At 42.1% G+C, this 20,972-nt stretch overlaps 1 protein-coding gene across 2 annotated transcripts; it reads right to left on the reverse strand.

The window, feature by feature from the left end:
* Positions 1-3,136: 3,136 nt before the first annotated feature.
* Positions 3,137-18,843, reverse strand: RAB43 (RAB43, member RAS oncogene family). Of its 2 annotated transcripts, XM_086619330.1 has the most exons (4): positions 18,622-18,843; positions 7,909-8,092; positions 7,191-7,244; positions 3,137-7,025 (listed from the first exon to the last, which is right to left on the reverse strand). In XM_086619330.1, exons 1-4 carry the CDS (start codon positions 18,841-18,843, stop codon positions 6,772-6,774), a joined length of 714 nt encoding a protein of 237 aa, XP_086475456.1. In that variant the 3' UTR covers positions 3,137-6,771. The 2 variants fall into 2 exon arrangements, with proteins under 2 accessions (XP_086475456.1, XP_086475457.1); XM_086619331.1 differs by lacking the exon at positions 7,191-7,244.
* Between the last annotated feature and the right edge of the window lie 2,129 nt (positions 18,844-20,972).

Genomic DNA, 20,972 nt, shown 5'->3' on the forward strand with positions numbered 1-20,972 from the left:
GGGAATTAAGGTGTAAACTCCTACAGAGTAGTCAATGATAAGGTATATGTTCTTACAAAAGCTTAAAAGAGGTGACTACTTTCTTAGTATCCCAGTCTATGCTTTAGAATTAAAAGCTATAAATGTAGGATTTTTTTAATGTTATGTTTATGACTAAATGAAAATAAAATAGTTCACTTGTAGTCATTTAGCTGTAATAGCAAATTTTGGATGGGCTAGGTAAGCCTTAGACAAAGTGGCTTAAACAGAAGCAGCCTTGCAAAGCTGCTGCACCTACAGCATGACCTACACTACCTACTCGGGCGAATGATCTCAAAGCTGGCCTTGATTGATTCAGAGTACAGTGTACTGTGCACACACATTACAGATATTAGGTACCTGTCGCAGGAGATTTATGGTTATACACGTGCAAAAACTTGCTGGTTATAGTCTATCTGGTGGCCCTTCAGCTCTTTGTGATAGGAAGATTAATCCTCAGTTTTCTGTTAAATTTGAGGCTGAAAGAAAGTAGAAATCAGTGTCAGCAGTTCAGCTGGATAATCAAATTGGAAATAACTCAATTGATGTCTAAAAATATCTTGCAAAAGAGACATGGAAAGTGACTTTTTTAATGATAAGGACAGCCTCAATAAATTTCTAGCAATGTACAATCTTGGAACTTCTGAAGGTTTTCAAATGGTGTCCTGAGGGAGAGAAACATACTTTTTACCTCATAAGGGAAGGAATAGGTTCTAAATACAGCTTTAAGCCAATTTAAGAGCTTTCTAAATGTTAAACTGTCCTGTTACCAAACACTTCAGTAGTTTAGCAGTCTACTCTGGTTCAGCATAGGCAGCAGACAAATTTCCGTTGTACAAAAAGTGAACAGGAAAACCCGTAACTATTTGGGTAGTGTGTTATTTTACCCTTGGAAAGGAAAGTGTTTTCTTTGAACTACGTAAGCATTGATTAAAACTAACATGTTTAATCAGACTAACCAGAAAATCTTCCCTGACAGTTACTCAGGCTTCACTTTTCTCATTCTTGTGAAGTTACTCTGTTCACCTGTTTTCCACTGGCCGCTGACTCACATGGAAAAACAGGACAATTGTTGACACTGTCTTCAGTGATGCCTAGAGTTATGAATGTAATACAGGTAACTGCCTTTATCAGTATTCAAGTAATAGAAACCTTTGTTAAAAAAGACAGTGAAAAAAAAATCACAACTCTTTTGTGCTTCAAACAATTATTTTCAAAGTGCATTTTAACATTTTTAAGTCATATTAAAAAATGCTATCAAAGATCAGGATAGGAGAGTTTGCTGGCTATTTTTATCTAACCTCTGGCAACAATTCCATGGACAGCAAACATACATTTGGGTTGGTTGGTTTGTTTTGATTTTGTAACCCTGCTCTTTTCCAAGTAAACTAAAATGAAATGATAAAAAAGACACAGAGGGCTAAACTTGTGCTGGAAATCAGAACATCTAGTTTTGGAATAGTTTGTTTTTTGTTTTTTTTTCTAAAATATGCAGTGGAGATTGCAATTAAATGCTTCCATGTGAGATTTTTTTGCTGCTTCAAATAGCTTTATAATCCAATTCAACAGAGTTTAAAGAAATTTAACATTACCTAAGATACCCAGGAGGCTGGTTCTCTAACTGAAATCTCAGTGGGATGATCAGCACCAAAAGATACTACAAAAATAAAACTGAGACAGTACCTCCCAAATCTATGAATCTCTTCTTACAGTGTGGAAAAGAATTGTCAAATCTGAGAACAGCCCCATTATAAAGGACTCTGCTCTGTGACTCTAAAATCATAGAATCACAGAATGGTTTGGGTTGGAAGGGACCTCAAAGATCATCCAGTTCCAACCCCCTGCCATAGGCAGGGACACCTTCCCCTAGATCAGGTTGCTCAAAGCCTCATCCAGCCTGGCCTTGAACACTTCCAGGGATGGGGCAGCCACAACTCTTCTGGGCAGTCACTATACTTCATACATAATAAACGTCATAAAAACGTAACGGTTAATCTGCATGGGTTAACAATGTGGCACCTTTCATTGCCACATTTGTAAATATAGAATGCCTTTTAGTTGATGAAACAACCTAGTATCATTTGAGAAGAGTGGTTCAGGTGATAAGCCTAAATATTGGGATTCATTTCCCCTTTAATTGCCTCACTTCTTGTACCACGAGGGTGGGAGTACAGCTACATGGTCATCATCAGGTACCGGGGAAAGCGAGTCACGTGGGAACTACCTCTTCTCAAAATAGTGCATATTCACTCCCATTGCCTTGCATTTCCCCTGCTTACTGGTTTCACACTCTATCCATAACCTGGTTTGTTTCTGTGAAGTCTCCGCCGAGAATGACTGACAGGGGTTAAACTTAGCACTCTCCAAGGCTGGAAGATGCCAAAAGGAGAGTAACTTTATTTTCCGGTGTCACAAAGCACGTATTGTTCTCGCTTCATTCTCCTCCAGCACACTGTTTACACAAAATAACGCAACAGGGTAAACTTCAGAGGTCTGATAATATATAAATGTTCTGGCAGCAGGATAGGTAAAGATAAACATTTTCTATTAATGAAATAATATATAAATTCATCTTGATTTAAAGAGAGTTGCATTATAACATCGAGTAAAACAATCCCATGATAATGTCATTACTTCCCAGTTCCTTCAGGATTGGCACGAGATGGCAAAAGACAATGAAATTGCCAACTAGCTGGGAATAAAAGATTAAATAAGAGAGGTGTAAATCTTAGTGGGACAATATATACTTGGGGCAAATCAAGGAAACACTTTATAAGGGTGCTACTGCGTGAGCGTATATATAATGTAACGTACTACTGTAACACAACGTATATTGCTATGTGACAGTCAGCCCTATTCTTCAAATAAATGTGATCTTTTTTAAAGGCAAAGAAAAAACCTGAGCATGAGCTCCACTCTTCATGGAGTGCTTAGAAATCTATACAGTATCAGCTGGGCTTCACTTCATTTTGTAGTTTTCCCCTCAAAAAAGTGACCTGCTTTCCAGTACAGTGAGAGTGATAAAATCAGGAGGACTTTTCCTCTGTTCTGAAGGGGTGTCATTTTTTAAAAATTTTGTTTTGCAAAGCCAGTGTTAGCAGGTTTCTGGGCTGACATTTATTTGGTGTTATATTTACTTAATTATAAATATTTCTACAAGTTCCATCTGTGATGATGGACTGGATGAGTAACTGGAGATAAAATTAGCTTAAATCAAAATCAATAGAAAGGATAACAATGTCCACGCTCCTGGGAACCACATTCTGCTGATGGTTTCATTTCAGTATTTGCCTCTGCATTCCACTCCTAAGTGTTACAAGGCAGAGCTCAATGTCCCCTTCTGTGTTTTTGTAATATTTTGCACCGTTTGGGTACTGCCAAAAATAAATTATAAATACTAATGCAAATATATGGTCAGCCAAGGAGATCTGCTTAAAAGCAATTACTGCACCATGGTATTGTTAATGTTCAGCTGCCAGTAAACATTTCTTGGCAAATGTTTACGCTGTGAATGCTGATCATGCACTACTGAATTATTCATTTGATGTCCATCAGTGCACATTTGTAACCTAAGATTTGAAACTGAGGATTTTACCCGTAAATCTCAGGTTTATTGCCACTCACTCTCTTCACCCAAGTATCCTTTCGGTTTCAACAGGATTAATGGAATCAAGCCAACAGGACTGTCTTCCTAATACTTGAATTGCACAGCTAAGTGTGTGAATTACAGATTTAATAAAAGTCTTCAGAAAGGGGGTGAAAAGCTCTAAGTTACATTTACTCTTTGGTTTGTTTCTGGTCCAGGAGCTATCAGTCTACTGATATTGTGCTATTACCAATAGACAAAGCAAAAGTTTGGTAACTGAAATAGCTTTTTACCACCGACAGCCCAGGCAGTGTCCTTCACATCTGCTCCTAACCTGAAAAAACAAACCAGATGTTCGGGCTATTTCTTTGTTCCCTTTTGCTCAGTTAGGTAGGGCATGCAAACTTGTATTACACTTGTTACAGTACAGAAGAGCCAAGAGTTAGAAGACAAAGCTGAGTTAAAGCCCCAGTCTTAGCTTTCTACAGCAAAATGAAAACTGATCTGAATTGGTGCCATCTCATTTGTAAACACAGTGAACAAATCACTGATGCTGCATTTCATGTTTTGTGACTAACCTGCAGACAGAGTCTCAACCTCCAAGACTAGTTTGAGAGATACATGGGAGCAAATCCTATATAGTGCTTGGTCTAATTCTACTTGTTTACTAAACAAACCTGAAAACTAAGGAAATGGATCAACAGTTCCTCATTTCTCCATCTCCTGTAAAAACACAACCACTCACTGCCTGCACTGGGAATGGGATTTACGTTCATTTTGCATCTTGCTCCAGTTCTAAGATGAGTTACTATGTAAACTACTGATTTCAATCTGAGTAGCAGCAATACTGTTCTTAAACGTGTGTGAACTTTTATCAGCATGGCGTAAATAATTTGGCACTAATCCTGCAAACAGTGGGAGGCTGAGCTTATCTGAGGGTCCGTGTTCAAGCATGCAGAACTGAGACCTACAGATGTGCACTACAACATGTCATAACAAAGTCAAATGCTTGCTAGGATCCTGTATCTTAAGGACCATCTATAACCAGGAGGAAAAACAGTCATCAGGACTGAGTTTTAGCTTGGACTATCTTCATAGTTTCTCCTGAGAGTGGAATACAGGGTTTGCTAATCACTAACAAATCTAGAGCTTGGACAATTCTCGTTTTCAGTGTCTAGCTATTGCTGGACACTTATTGCTTGCTATCTTTGGATGTAGGAGAGCTGGGAATGTCCTGGAAAACTGTCCAAAAACACTACTAAAGCACTGCAGCTCAACCTGCCCTTCCATATAAAACATTGGAATTGTGAAAACTATACTAATTGAAAAATTTAAGGCCCTTTCACTCCTACAGCTATAAAACGCGAAAACTAACCCCTTAGATTAGAAGCGAACAGGCTACAAAGCGTACGTAACTCCTCAATTATCTACCAAATAGTTTAAAAAAACCCAGAAAGACCAGAGAATGGTTTAATATTTTCTGTAGGAAGATGAATAGTATTGAAATTAGGATCCATTAGCCCTTTCTTAAATCTTCCTGATTTTTATGATACTGGATATGTTGAATGGCTAAAAAACCAGTGTAGCCCTAGTAGCAAATCAATCCAGGTCCTTTTTGATCACGATTTTCAAAAGGGACAAGTGACTTCACTTTAAGTGGGCACTTTCTGACAATGAGCTCCTTCAAAGTACCAGGATTGCAAAAATCACTTGTCACCTCTGAACACCTTTGCTTTAACTGCAGAGTTAAAAATAATCCTGCTTCTGCTCCCTTTGCAAATCCATTTTTGCACGGGGCTCGAGAGTGTAAATCCAGAGAGAACTGCTGCCAGCAGTACTTCAACTGCACCTACAACATATAATACAGAGCCGAATCTGAAAGACAACTATATGGAGTTGAATTCCGAAATCTACTTTACTTAGCAATGTAGACTTTTGATAACCCTGAAAGATTTTCCTGCTGAGTGTTTTCAAGAAATGAAAAGCAATTGGTAACTTGTGATAGGGAGAGGGAAGCAGTCGAGTACAAAGCCGGGAGGGAATCACTTGAAAAGATGCTGGTTTCTTACAACCAGGAAGTGCAAAGCATGCAGTTTTCAGCTATTCTGAGGTCTTCTTTCCTACTATACGCTCAGATTGTATTTAAAGAGTTGGTTTTAAAAAACCCCACCAAAACAAACCCCCAGTTCACTTATGCCACTGAAGCAAGAAACACTCTGGTAACACAATGTCAAATGTATGACCAGAATTAACCCTGTATATGACCATTAGGCACATGGCAAGAGATCACGGATACGGGTCAGCTGAAGGTTTCTCCAGTTCCTGTTTCCAGTGGTGCAGGTTTTGAGTTATGGAATGAAACTGAGAGACCTGAGGGCAAAAACTCAATGATACCCACTTGGAAAAGGGAGCTATCACTGTGCAAACAATAACAAATGAAATGCATCTACCCTCTTCTCAAGGCTGTATTTAAAATAACTTCACTGGTCCAATCCTGCTTGACAGCAAGTCACGTGATACTGCTCAGGCTGATTTTGCTTTTTGTTAAAATGTTAACATAAAAAAATTGTAACGAAACCTGAGAGAAGTCTTCCCCACCTGGGCCTGTTCCAATACTAACTAGCAATCCAGATGCCCTAGGACAGGTGACTGCTATTTGGTCCTGTAATCAAAACGTTGAGTATTCTGACACTTGAAATACCTTTATCTAAGACACCACCACTTTCTGGTCACGGGTGGAGTGCTGAGGATTTAAAGAGACACTGTCAAGACTGCCTGTTCCAAAGGTGACCCTCCTTTGCAACAGTCCCATGCTAAATGCTTCAGAACTTTGGGTGTGCATCAGTCTCTTCCCCAACCATCTGTCTCCCCACCTCACACCACCAGTTCACAGTTGTGTCCTCCACTTTTGTAACTTGTATGAAGGTTACAGAAAAGAAAATGGTGGGCACAAATGTTGAGGAAGTTTTTCAGAGGGCTTGACTTTTAGGACTACCTCTCAAGAGTCCCTTTTTAAAAATAAGACACTAAAGCAAACAGGATTGTGTCTAACTTCTACAAAATTGCTGGTTTCACAGGAGGAGGAGAATATGGCTACCGTGCTACTCAGCATTAGGGTGAAGCACCATCTAAATTCCAGTAAAGTCAGGGATATCACCTAGCTCATATCAGCAGCCACACCCCCAGCCTTCTACAACGTCTTTGCTGTCAAGCTTGATGCTGTCAGTATTCTTCTCACTGAACATAGGGCCTCCATGCCTCATCATGAGCTCTGTAGCCATCTTCACAAAAGCTTCCTCCACATTGCTGGAGTCTTTCGCAGAGGTCTCTATGGCACAGATGATATTGTCATAGTGTTCAGCCAGATTCTGAGCTTCTTCCAGCTGAACCTCTCGAAGGTCACTTAGGTCAGACTTGTTTCCTTGAAGAAAAAGAAACAACGGAGTAATTTATAATGACTGTTTATGTCAGATGAAGTATTTAGCAGGAGATTCTCAGGCTGCCCAGAGAAGCTGCAGAACGTCCATTCTTGGAGATTTTCAAGATTTGACAGATAAGGCCCTGGCCAACCTGACAGTAGCCTTGCTTTGAGCAGGACGTTGGACTAGATAATCTCCTAAACCCCGTCCAATCTGTATTTCTGTATGACTTGTACAGAGAACAGAAACAGTCAGTAACTGAAGAGTGCTGGCCATAGACCTTTAACAGAAGAAAAATGGGCTGGAAATGAAAGCTAAAACCATTTTGTGAAAACGGCAGCAGTCTGCTGGTCCCTAGGGAAATCTAGAACAGCACTGATGTTGTATTAGGAGTTCTAAGACCTCGAGAGCCATGTCTGAGTCGGGCACTTTGGGGCTGGGAAGCAGAACTTCTAGCAGAGAACTGGCAAACCCTGATTGCCCCAAAGTCCTTCTGAAGTCCCCCATCCAGTTTGCCAAAACACATTGGCTTGATATGACGGAGCTTCTTTGGGCCCTGGAAACCATACAGTCCTTATCATGAGAATAGCTCCAGAGCAGCTGTGCCTCAGAACCTGCAAATCTTGGGTACCCAGTTCTCCAGTCGGTGAGACGCAAAGGATTCAAAGCCGGCTACTTAACAGAAGTTAATCAAAGCAAAACATTTTGGTTTTGATGAATCAGCACTTCCTAATTAAAAAAAAATTGGAAAAATTTCCAGTCATATCTATTACATACACCTTAACTTCAACCAAACCCAAAACTTTTGACCATCTTAAACAACTGCTGCAACTAATTACATTGTACAGTAACCTGTAGCACTTGGTATTAATATTTTTAACTCACCGATCAGTAATTGTACTATGTTGGAACCGGCATACTTTCTCACATCCTCGATCCAGTGAGGAATGGACAGGAAAGAGCCTCTCTTGCTGATATCATAGGCCAGGATTGCTCCGTTGGCGCTGCGGTAATAACTCTGTGTGATGGTTCGGAATCTCTCCTGGCCAGCCGTGTCCCAGATCTGCAACTAAATAAAACAAAGCACACAGTGAGACACTGGCTAGCAAGTTTTCCTGAATCTAAAGATAAGACTTGATTCAATAGCCTTCTTAGGCTATTGATACATTCTGGCATCACGTTTTTCTAGTCCTTTGTTCATGATTTCAGGATAATAACAGATGCTGGAGAACCTTTTTGCACTTGGCTGCTCAAAGCTTCCATCTGTATTGATTGAGACACTCCGAGTTCCTGCAGGTGAGCTCTGACACATCCTTCTTCTGTGGTAGATTATGGAATTACCACTTTTGCATGCCCAGCCCTACCCCTTTGACTAGCAGAGTTAGCAAAACAAGGCATTAGGCCATAGCCAAGGCACCCCAGTTCATCATCTGGTGTGTTGCTGAAGCTACAGGTGGGTTTCCACTAGCACATTGTCTGAGGTACTGCCATGGTTTGCCAGTTCTGCTACAGGCGCAGTAACAACTGGAGCAGGATGTGGAAGCACCATATGAGCACTGATGCTGTTTTGTAAGGAAATATGAGACGATTAAAAGAATATATATAAAAAAAACATAAAATGTATAAAAGAATGTATAAAAGAAATGCCAGTAGTTCTAGGTTTCAATAAAGTCAGTCAAAGATCTAGTCAGTCTGTTCACTTCTCCTTTTTTAGGTGATAGAACAGACATTACATCTGGGCAAGAAGAAAAAATGCTTAGCTTACATACTTTTGCCTAAATCCAGCAGCATAAGAACTAAGGGTTTAGTATCAGAGTTTGAGTTTCCAGTACTAGATGTTCCAGAGGAAGAAGCCAAGTAACTCAGAGTGGACAAACACAATATCCTGCTCATAGGGAAAATTTTTTTAAAGCCTCTTGTTTTATAGGTTGTCTGATGTCCTGGGACATGATGGCTTATATTTCAGGAGCTTTTAATCTAAAGTAACTGTGGTTGTTCTCATTCTCCATATAAATCTCTCATCCTTTTTGAATCTTTCCAAGCTCTTGGCTTCAATATATAGTAGCAAGGAAACCAAAAAATTTCCCTCTATAAACTTTGTGTTTTCTGTCCTTCTGTTGCACTTTCACTTCTCTATCCCCAAATGATACATGAGACCACTGCTTGTCTTTTTGTGCCATTCCTTATGTTTTGCATCTCTTCTTAACTGAGATAGGATATAAGCAAATACTCCTGGGTTTTTGAATCTTTCCATATTAGTTCCTCTCTCTCTCTCAACCTCTTTTAAAGAGCTGACAAGAACTTAACGCGGTGTGCCAGTGATGTTTTGTATCAAATAATATGGAATAATTTTTCCATTTATTTCTTTCACATAGTAGTATTTTTCTTTGTATCTTCTGACTCTGCGGCATGTTTGAGCAGAAACTTTCACTTTGGAAAAGGCTGTACTGATTGGATCGCTCTCCTCTGCTAACCAAGCATTTAGATCCCAAATGATGTACGTACAGCTTAAAAAAAAAATAAAAAAATCAATCCAATGAAAAAGTACTTTAGTGCTGGTAAGAGTTTTCTCAGAGAAGGGGAAGGGACTGTAATGGACTCAGAAAACCACAAAGCAGTGATCATTAATGGAACAGATAACGATTTAGAGCAGGCAACAGACAATTACTAGACAAGGAAGTTCATGGCAGGTTTATGTATGATGTTCTCTGTACTCAAGTCTCCCACTTAGACCTTTGTACTCGTTACATAGTTTTAAATCTCAATATGTGATTAGGTCAAGTGCAAAACAAAGTTAATGATGATTATCCATCTCTTGGGAGAGGTCTGAGAGATTCTGTGCATATAGAAAAAATATAAACTTTTTAAATTAAAAAAAATATTTGTTTTAGCTTATAGTTTTCACGTAAGCATAAACAAAAGTGATTTACCTGCAGAGTGACTGATCAAGCCAGTCTCACGCTTTGTGCTGTAAGCTGGATTTTGAAAACCTCTGTGTAAGAACATTGCATGGAATCACAGAATCATTGAGGCTGGGACAAGTTTTGGGAGGTGACAAAGCCAACTCCCTGCTCAAAGCAGGGTCAAAACTTAATTCTTCCAGGAAGAATTGCTCCATGATTTGACCAGCCCGTAGTTCCCAGGATTTCTTGCCTTTTCTGAATATATTTGCCTTTCTCTGGTCCTCCCCAACTTCCGCAGCCTTTCAAATGTCACCAGCAAGATCTCGTAGCACCCCTACGCGTATTTTACTAAGTGTTTATGTCTGTGTGTTCACAGGACTGAATGCACAAAGTTGCTGAAGCCCTGAGCGTCCTGCTGGGAAGAGCACAGACCACAGGTTTGACCTTCTCAGGAGCCCAAACAGCACTCTTCCTCCCAGCTCACGCCCTCAGGTAGGCTCTTTCCCTCAGGCATCTGAAGTTCATGCTCCCCTACTTGTCACTCCTCTTTTGTGTAAGGACTCTGAATCAGTTAGCTTTTCACATGACCTTCAGTTTGGTGTGGTTTTGTTGTCATTGCTGAGACTACAATATGCAGTAGACCTGTAAGCAGATACTTTCTTTGCAAACATATATACCAACTGACACACCTGTTTGTCACTGGTCCCATCACCTCTGCTGGCAGGGGAGCCAGGTGAGCACCCACTCTTCATTTCAGGAAAAAATCAGTCAAATAAGGGCATGGTTTATTGACTTGCTTAAGCCAAGCTAAGCACGCTGCCATCAAAGCCTTGCCATCCCAGCTGCATATCCTGTCCTCTCCCTGCACTGCAACTAGCACCTGTTCATCTGGTCCACCATATAGCTTAATTCACTGATGCAACTGAAAACAAGGTTTTTCCTTGTGTTTGAAGAGTTTACACCAATTCCGCAGCCACGTGGTACTGAAGGCACGCAGACTGGGTAGGCAGGAAGGCACGGTGGTCCTTTAGAGCAATGGCAAAGCTGTCGTGAACCAATCATGAATATGTCCCTTCAGTTGAACTTGCTGCTGGAGGTGGGTGTGAACTGATGCAATAACCTCACCTGAAGCTGAGTGAGGAGCCCTTGTTCAGTCTCCTCTGGCAGACCTATGCAGAGATGGTAGCTTCAGCTGGTAAGGATCAATCTGCCTTGCAGCATGCTCAGCATGCAAAGGTACTTTTTGGGGAACTAATATCAACTTACTCCTTACAGTTTGGAAGCTTGAAAACCTGTCCTGTCACATTGCTTGAAATTTTAATAATTGCCTTATTTTAAATCAGTAAGAGCACACACACTACAGACACACAGACAGTATGCAAGTATTATGAACCAGGTTACCTAGTTTAAAGAAAAATGTCTTCCTAAAGGCAAAATATAGCTAATTTGCTTGACAGCTTCTTTAGAAAACTCTAAGAAAAATATTTCTGTATAGCATGAATCAGTCTGATATATGATATGGTTTTGGCTGGGATAGAGCATATTTTCTTTTCAGTAACTGGCATAGTGCTACATTTTTGGATTTAGTATGAGAATAACACTGATGTTTTCAGTTGTTGCTAAGCAGTCAAGGACTTTCAGCTTCCCATGCTCTGCCAGGTGCACAAGGAGATGGGAGGGAGCACAGCTAGGACAGCTGGTCCAAACTGGCCAGTGGGATATTCCACAGCATATAACATCATTCTCAGTATATAAACTGGGGGTGGCATGATCACTGCTTGGAAATGGGCTGGGCGTTGGTCAGCAGGTGGTGAGCAATTGTGTTGTGCATCACTAGTTTTGTATATTCTTTTATTATCATTATTATTACTACTGCTATTATTCATTTTTCCCCTGTCCTATTAAACTGTCTTTATCTCAGCCTATGAGATTTTTTTGATTCTCTTCCCCATCCCATTGGGGTGGGGGGGAGTGAGCGAGCAGCTGCGTGATGCTTTGTTTTGGCCGAGGTTAAACTACAACATGATCTTAAGTAAATACTTTTTTCTCCAGTAGGTGTACAGAGATACATTTCAGATAATTCTATTCAAAAAGAAACATGACAATGATACATAAATACTAATCACAACTATAACTTAAAACCACCACTTTATAGTAAACATTTTATATAGTCTCTCTGTTAAATTATATTTACAAGTATGTAACTCTTGCCAAGAAATAACAGTTGCAAATTCTTTGGAAAAAAAAATTAGTCTTTTTATTTCTCATTTAAAAGCCTCTCAGTCTAAGTTAGATGTTTAAATCAAAATACCAAATGAACTGTACTAGCCACAGGTTACAAAAAAACATATGATCGTATATTCTTTTGTATTGTGTATGACATATGCAGTTTATGACAAAGTTCTTAATTATTTATTTTCATGATTTAAGTGCTTCAGCTTTGTAAACAATGTGATGAAAGCCATGTCTGTCACTTAGTAACCTTTTTAAGCAATTCCTGATTTTGTAATAACTTTCGCAACAATTTTAGTGTAAGACAGACAGAAGTCGGGATCGCTGGAGAATTGTGTTAAATTAATCTGAGGATACTGAGAAAAAACACCTATGAAATCAGAGATTGGTAGCAGGCCTTCAGGGGACCATCTCTACGAGCAAAGGAGGACAGGATAAAAACCAGAGAATAAATACCTATTTTTCAGAAGGAATATGACAGAATACCTTAAGTGAACAGAGACAAGGAGCCACCTTTCTTGTGCTAGTTGTTTCACTTATTGAATGCCCATTTACTTGCCAAAGCTGGTTATTTTGAACTGCTTTTAGCTTTGAATTTTTTGGACAGCAGAACCCTTAGCACCGGCTGGTACTGAACAGCAAAGTGCTAAACCAACTATTAACTCTGGTCAAAGATTTTTCATGACTCCATATAAGCACCGTAGAATTGGAGCTTTCCATCAGTAGATTAGACAAAGTCTTGAACATCTTTTCATATTTACTTTCTCATCTTTTCCTATTGGGAGGGAGCATACAGGGAGTACGTGTCATTCACCGCTTGCAAGAACACAGGCTGGGGTCTCGCTGGCTGGGGAGCAGCTGTGCTGAAAAGGCCCTGGGGGTCTCTGCAGACAGCAAGCTGAATACAAGCCAGCAGTGTGTCCTGGCAGCATTTGGAGCTGTATTGACAGGAGCGAAGCCAGTAGGTCAAGGGAGGCAATTATTCCCCTTCATCTAGCACACAGATTCCAACTAAAATACAATGTCCAGTTTTGGGCCCAGCACAAGAAAGACATTGAAGAACTGGAGCAGGTTCAGTGGAGGGCCATCAAGATGGTCAGGCAATCACAGTATGCACCCTGTGAGAAGAGTCTGAGGGAAACGGGTTTATTCAGCATGGGAGATGGATTTGAGATGACCTACTGGCTGCTGTCCAGTACCCATGATGAGGTTATCAAGGAGACTGAGCCAGGCTCTTCACAGTGGCACATGGTGGGAGGAGGAGAGACACCAGAGAAAAGTTGAAACAAGGAATGTTTCAACTTGATGTAAGGAGGGAAACAGAAGATGGTTTAAATTTAAGGTGAGTTTCTGGAAGTTCATTCTGAGGCATCTGATAAGGCTTAAAGAAAGCAGAGTTTCAACTACAGAAATAGACAAAGTGTTGAAAATGGTGACAGGCTGACTGAAGAACACAGTAAACAAGTTTTATCAAACGGTTTGATATGGATTCTTCTTGCATTGATAAACATATTGTTTATCAAAGGTTAATGCTTAACAAATGGCCTCAAGACACATTAAATAATTTCTCCCTCCCTTACTTCCTACATAATTTAAGTACTTCCCTGATCCTTCTAAAGTGTCACAGGAGTGCAGGTTTACTTTTGCTTGTGAAGCAGCATTAATAATAACTAAGTACATCCTATAGCTGATACCTTCTTTTACAAAGATAGAAACGTCACTTTTGTGTTATGCATTCTTCAAAATACAGCAAATTCCATAAAATTTCCCAGTAGTGAAAGGGTGGATGCAAAGACCATGCTAAATGATTCTTAACTACCTGATTGTGTCTGAAACCTGTTGTCTCAAATGGCAAACAATAACACACATTTCTGTACAGTGGCAAATCGCAACACCGGCTCCTAAAAAGACTTAATGAAGCAATCTTGCAACTTAATCTATACAGTTTTTGCCAAAAGCAACAAACCCAATATCTGTATGGCAATGCATTTAAATTTAAATGATATTCGTACATAGAACAGTTAGGATAAACTGATCCTTCAGTTGTTTCCCTACAAAATTTTCAGAGAATGAGGAATGTTTGCTGGGAATGCAGCATTCCTGTTTGCTGTTGCATTACAAGCATCAAAGCAGCTGACAGAGAAAAGCAACACACTTCCCTCTGGATATCACAAAATATTGCTGCAGTGTAATAACCAACAGCTTCATTTTTGTTTGTTTGGCAGCGTTATTGAATACAACAGGAGTCAAGGCAGTTAACAAGTCATAATTTTATATGACTTGCAATTTGGCCAGATAATGACACATTACACTTTGGGCCATTTTGAAAGGAACAGTTACAGTCATGAGGCCTGAATAAAGGCCAAGAATCTTGATATCATATGGGCTGAAAAAGCTTGTAAATTAGAAAGTGCAGTGGTACATAAAGAAGTATTTGTTATAAAAAGAATGTGTTTGTTTTCAGACGTTCTTCTCTCCTGCTGCTTTCTGAAAGATATAGTAAGGGAGAGAAAAACTAAAGGAAAGGCATAAAGGAAAAAATATTCAGTGTTTGTAAAACACTATGAAATGACAGCATAAATTAGACATTAAAGATACCAAATTAATTCAGGAGGAAATTAAGCAAAAGAAAATGGATTTTGTTATTACTAACCATAATTCACGGGCTTGGATTTATGAACATCCTTGCCTGTCATTATGTAAAATCTTAGTTCCACCATTTTATCAATATCTTTTTCTTACAATGACATAACAGTTACAAAATGTTTTTGTTCTGTTTGCCAGATTCTTTCTATCGCTCAAAGAACAAGTAATGATTTTATCAGTAGAACTTTAATCACTATGCATTAAGTCAACAACCACAACATTTGGGAACTACAGTCTATACTCTAGGATTTAGCCAGCTAAGAAGGATGTATTTTATAGGGTAGTATGCCACAACTTCAGCCTGTTAAACAGCATATACTAGAGCATTTTTTTAAATGAAGATAAGAGTGTAGACATTTCATAAAGCTGAGGGGGGGAATTCTGGATAAATGCTGGTCAGAATTTGCTTTTGTGATAGAAATCAAGGTGGTCATCACAGGTAGCTTTGACTTTGAAGTTCCATTAGAACCCAGCGTGCCAGATCTGCCAAATCTCTGCCTGGCTCCCTGTCACACAGCCTGCCTTTTAGCTCCAACACCTCCAAGAGCCCATGGCCCACAACAGCAGCCTGTCCCAGAGGCAACTGGCTTGTGTAATCCCACTGGACCATACCTCAAATTGCAACTGGAGGTCTTAAAGAAAGAACAAGAAGAGAAACAGAAGACTGGATGGCACAGACAAGCTTACATCTTCTTCCTCTCTGGAAGGGGTAAATCTTTACAAATCAGGGTTAGCACGTGTTGGGGAAGCTTACAATACTGGTGCTTTACTGTTTTCTTTCTGAAGAGGAAGCTTCAGTTATCAGGACTGGCCATGAATAGCTCCTTTCTCAAGCACTAACATCTCTTTATATATGAAGTTTAGTCAGCTTCAGTAGCTGATGAAGCAGTAGCATATGAAGTATCATCTGAGACACCTGAAAGACTATAGCTTTAAGATGCAACAAAAGCCTTGAGTAAAAAAAAAAAAAGTAGTTATTTGCAGAACCTTAACCTTTAGTATCCCAACATACTACTTTTCCCTTATCCAACAAAAACGCATCAAAAGGAAGCAAGACTTAAAAATCATTGGCCTCCAAATGTTTCAGAAACCGTATATAACTGCAATGACAACATTTGAAGTTTTAAACCGGAAGGGACACTAATGCAATTAACCTTAATGTTTTTGTTTCAATCTCAAAACGCGTGTCCAATTCATACTCACTCAGTTGTGTTGTAACACTGCCCTTAGCCTAAAAACAAAGCGTAGCCCACTGGGGATGCGGAGCAAATAGCGTTCAAAAGCTCCTTGGGACTTTTTTTGTACACACTCCTGTTCTGAAGGAACTTCTAAAGATGAGCTTATAAAAATGGAAGTTTTCTCATTCCTGCACCATTTGCTAGAAAGAAAACAAGCCTTCACATTCCTTATGAAGATACTGTCATAAACCCATAGTGAAATCGGAGCAGCACCAAGGGTCACCTGGCATGCTTTTGTAAGGATCTTTCTGTAAGGTCAAGCTGATTTTATTTCAAACATGTCCTGAACATCTCTTGATGCTCTTTGAAGCACATCCCAATCAACAGTTTATCTGAAACCCTTCAAAAACCAAATATGTCTCACATGACTGAGAGCGAAACAATGACAAGCACAGTGCATCTCTCAGAGCACATGTACAGGCTTGTTTACTAACAGGTTCGGATAGATAAAGCATTCCCTCCTAGAATCACTGTAACCTCCTTCAAAACCCAGTTTGTAAAACGTGCACGATACACACACCTACCTGCCTACTTTATAAGGGAGCTCACAGAAGCATACTGAAACACCTCCTTACGTTCTCTTTCCTATAGCATGCTCAACAAATCTACCCAGATTACATGGACTGCTCTGAAATCTCAATCTGGAAAAGCCTGAGTGGAATTTAAACCTCACATACAACCCACACCTTAATAGACCAAACAGAAAAACTTCCAAGCAAACATTTTCATATCCTAGTTGAGTCCCTGACTCAGCAGCAAACAAAAACATCTGTAAGGTAAATCAGCCACAATGTTGGATTAATTTGCCTGAAGTAATGCTTAAACCACTCTTCAATCTGTGCATCCATAATTGTTTTCTAAGTGGAAGTGCAAAACAATCCAAAGGAAGAAGAAAGCCTCAAGAGCTTTCATTTTCTTACTTGTTTTCTAAACAATACTTAAAATAATCCACAGGTTTTGTTACAGACTGACTACTAATACAGGAATGTTCAGGTGTGAGTACCGACAATATGAAAAAGCACACCTAGGCAGTCTGGGTTATTTCTGGGCTAGTCCTCCCCTCCTCCTGATGCCCGTGGCCAAGCCCCCTGGCACCAGGGACAGACACATTTGTCCCTTTCTGTGTGCCTGGCATTTCAATGGAGCCAGGTTTCCATCTGCAAGGAGAAACCCCACTTGCTAACAGCTCTCTTGCTAGAAAGCACAGAAGAGCTACTAATAGCACAAACAGAAAATCTTGAGTTTCCTTTCCAGCTGCTGACCCCAGCTATGCATGACAGGAAAAGGTGTAACATCACCAAGGAAATAAACATCTTTGCTGGGTGTGGAGCTCCTAATCCTGCTCCTTTCCTAAAAAACGTGCACCTTCACTTCTTCCATTTTCTGCAGCTTTCTCTGCCTCATATTCGGCTCACCAGAGTTAATTTATAAGGAAAAGACAATAGAGGACTTTGACACCTACTTTGGTAAACACAGACGGAAATTCAGCTGCAGTTACTGTATTTGTGTCACCAAAAGCCTTACAGTTTCATGCTCTTTCCCAGGCAGTGCCTGCACTAAGTTCTTTCTAGTCCCACGGGGATACATAAGGATAGCTGTATGACTCCGTTCTGGAGGGGGCTGCTGAAGGGATTTATCCCACCTACAAACCGCAGGTGCTTTAAGCCTTTTTTCCCTGCTGTTCGATCATGCTTCTGCGCTCAGAGGCCCAGCCTGTTGTAGGGAATCTGCACCACTGAGAATCTCAGGATAATTCCACCAGGTCAATGTCCTATGCTCTTTCTAACCCTAACGACTAGCTGATGTTCTCCAGCAGAAGTTAAATTCCAGGTTTATTTGTTCCGCTTTGGGAAGGACTACAAAACTCGCACTGAGACACCCTATAAACAGCGTCTTTAAGATAACTTAAATATGCCTCATTCAACAACCGCTCCCCCATCTTCTCTCAATCTGCCACTTCCACATCCCTTTCTGGGAACAGAGCAGTCCAGCTGAGGTTCCTTCTGGCTTGTAAATAAAGCACCGCCCGAAGCCTGACGGAGAAGCGGGGTGCTGCAGGTGCGGTACAACGGAGGCAGAGCGTGCCCTGAAGCGCGGGTTCGCACCGGGGCTTTTACCGGTGCCCATGCGGTGCTAACGGGGAACCAGCCCGGCTTGCGGCTGCACAACCGATCCTGCCGCAGCAAAACAAGCTCATAACGGCGCTCGGTCCCTCCTCGCCCGTCGGAGCCGTTCGGGAAGGCGGCACCGGCGCGGAGCAGCCCGTTCTCCGGGCGCAGCGGCAGCACACGGAGAAGTCAGCAGCGGGACGGGGGCACGGGCAGCGGGAGCTCCCCCGAGGCGGGGCACCCCGGTCGGGCGGCACCGCTCGCCGCCAGCCACCGCCTCCTCCGGCGGTCGGGCCGGGACCGGGCGGCGCCGCCGGCACCCCCGCGGCGGAGCCGGCCCGGGGCTCCGCGACGCCGGGGGGCGGGCCGGGAGGTGAGCCACGGCTGCCCGCCCCGCTCCGCCAGCACCGGAACCGGAGCGGCGGGGTGTCGTGCCGCCCCCCCCCGCCGCCGGGCCGCCGCTCCGCTCACCTTCACCCGCTTGCCCTGGATCTCCAGGCTCTTCATGGTGAAGTCCACGCCGATGGTGCTGCCCTGGCGCTCGGCGAAGGCCCCGGTTTTGAAGCGCTGCACCAGGCAGGTCTTGCCGACGCTGGCGTCCCCAATGAGCACCAGCTTGAAGAGGAAGTCGTAGCTCTCCTCCGGGTCGGGGCCGGGCCCCGCCGCCGCCCCCGGCGCTGCCGGGCCGGGCATAGCGCTGCCGCCCTCCGGCCTTCCGCCCGCCGCCCAGGGGAGCCGGGCTCTGCGCAGCGCCCGCCGCCCCCCGCCGCGCCGGGCCTAGCGCTGCGCCCGCCCCCCGCCCGCCCCCTCCCTCTCTCCGCCCCAGCCGGAGCGGCCGCCTCCCGGGCATGCCCGCCCGCCGCGAGGGCTGGCCCGGGGGGCGAGTGGGGCACGGCTGCCCAGGTCGGGCCGGGCCGGGGGGCGGCACCTGGCTCGCTGCGGCCTCCCGGGGCCGCCGGCAGGTCAGAGCCTGCTCGGGTCGCGGTCCGACCGACACGGACCGTTGTGAATGGGCAAACAAGTGCGTTAGAGTCAGCTGTCGCCAAGTGGCACTGACGAGCCATTAGTCACGCCCAGTGCTGTGCGGAAGACCCGCACATGCGGTGTTTGCCCGTTTTCTTGCTGGAGTGACATGTTTTTGTGTTTTATTCCTTCTGATGCATTTTGCAGTTACTGACACATAGCAATAAACAGGTGCAATGACACCATTAAGTCATGCAGGAAGTGCAGCTCATTTGCCTTGTTGGCTTTTCATTTTTAGGTCTGAGCCGGGGTGTGGTTTGTTTCCAGAGTGGCAATCCAAGGCTCCGGGCCACGGTTTTTCACCCTTGCGGGTGACGCGCGGCTCAGACATACCTTTCAAACTGGTAACATCGTGCTGTGTGCCTTTACGTATGCATGTGTACACGTGAGGTTATATATTGCATCACAAACGGGTTATGTGCATTGAGATAACTATCTCGGCAATCTGGAATTATTTGTGTTTTAATTGCTACCTGGGTTAGCTACAAACCAAACTGCTCTTTAATAGATGCTCTCCTTTAGATTACGTGGTGAGTCAAGATGCTACTAAAAATCAGCTTTGCTAATAAAACACTTCAACGCAGCACGTTTTGTTAGTCTGTTCGGTGTAACGAAGATTTGTTAAATTCCAGCCTCATCCTTTCAAATGCCAAAACTGTCAAATGAAACTAATGATAGAGAGTGAGAGTTAAATTTTCCTATAGGTAGTTGTGCAGGAGGAGAATGACCTAATTTATGACTGAGCTGGCACAGACCTATCAGGCCAGCTTGTCTTGAATCGCTCCAAATCAATGGATTTTTGGGTGGCTTCATGATTATTTCTTTTCAGGTCTTCATATATGTTTTTGGCGGTCCATGGTGACCTGCCAGCAATAGCAGAGGTATGAGTACTCTGTCGGGCTGGAACAAAGGCTTTCTGTGACTGGTAGCCTGCAACTCTGAATTAAGCAGGCCACTGAATTCTAGGATATTGATCAACTAGGACAGAAAAAGTGTTAAAAAGGAAATAAGGCACCACTGGGCATATGCTGTCATGCTAATTAGCACTTTTTATGTTTTCAGTGCCTGAGCAAAGCACTTCAGGGAAATTAGATTATTTAGGAAGAAACATTGCTAGAGATGTCAGTCTTTCATATTTAGGATTAATTGTATGAGCTCATTTTAGTGGAAAAATAAAGGTACTACTTTCACAAAGATAATTTAAAATCAGGTATTCCATTATCTTTCCTATAGAGCATTACAAACTTTTTTTCTATTAACTGTCATTGTTACTGCTTGTCATCATGAGCCTTTAACTGCTTCTAAAACAAAGAATTCCCCAAACAAAACCCATGAATTGTCACATTATGTTGTTCTGCTTATGTGAAGGATCTTTCATTAGTTCTTTCAAGTTGTGAAAGCTGTGGATAGTGGTTTGAATGTTAAAATGCTTGTCTTTGATTAATCCTCAGATTCCATTGGGGGTAACACCTGTTTCATGCAAAGATTAGGAAAACAAAACAGGTTTGAGTCAATTCCAATTTGTGTCTGCTGCATTGAGAGTTGTTCATCAGAGGAGAGTAGAGAGGGCTAGAAAACACTCTCTAGCAGAGAGTAGTCTCTCTACTAGCACTACTGTAGAAGTTACTAGAGAACAACACAAAAACATGGTAGAAGACCTTCTGCACTGACCTTAGTCACAGTTTCTTTTTCACTCAATTAACTCAGTTTAACAAGAGAAGTTAAATTTCAACTCTAATGCAGGGGCTGAGCTGCAAAGCCTTTGCTACAGGTGCAAGGTTGTTTGCAATTTCCACATT

Source organism: Tauraco erythrolophus, chromosome 12, assembly GCF_009769465.1.
Source record: "Tauraco erythrolophus isolate bTauEry1 chromosome 12, bTauEry1.pri, whole genome shotgun sequence".
Taxonomy (NCBI): Eukaryota; Metazoa; Chordata; class Aves; order Musophagiformes; family Musophagidae; genus Tauraco; species Tauraco erythrolophus.

Coding starts and splice junctions, on each gene's coding strand:
- RAB43 (XM_086619330.1), bottom strand. CDS start 18,843: ATGCCCGGCCCGGCAGCGCCGGGGGCGGCGGCGGGGCCCGGCCCCGAC. Junction 7,245..7,908: donor CATAGTACAATTACTGATCG/GTGAGTTAAAAA, acceptor CAAGTCATACAG/AAATACAGATTGGACGGGGT. Junction 7,026..7,190: donor AGTCCAACGTCCTGCTCAAA/GCAAGGCTACTG, acceptor TTTTTCTTCAAG/GAAACAAGTCTGACCTAAGT.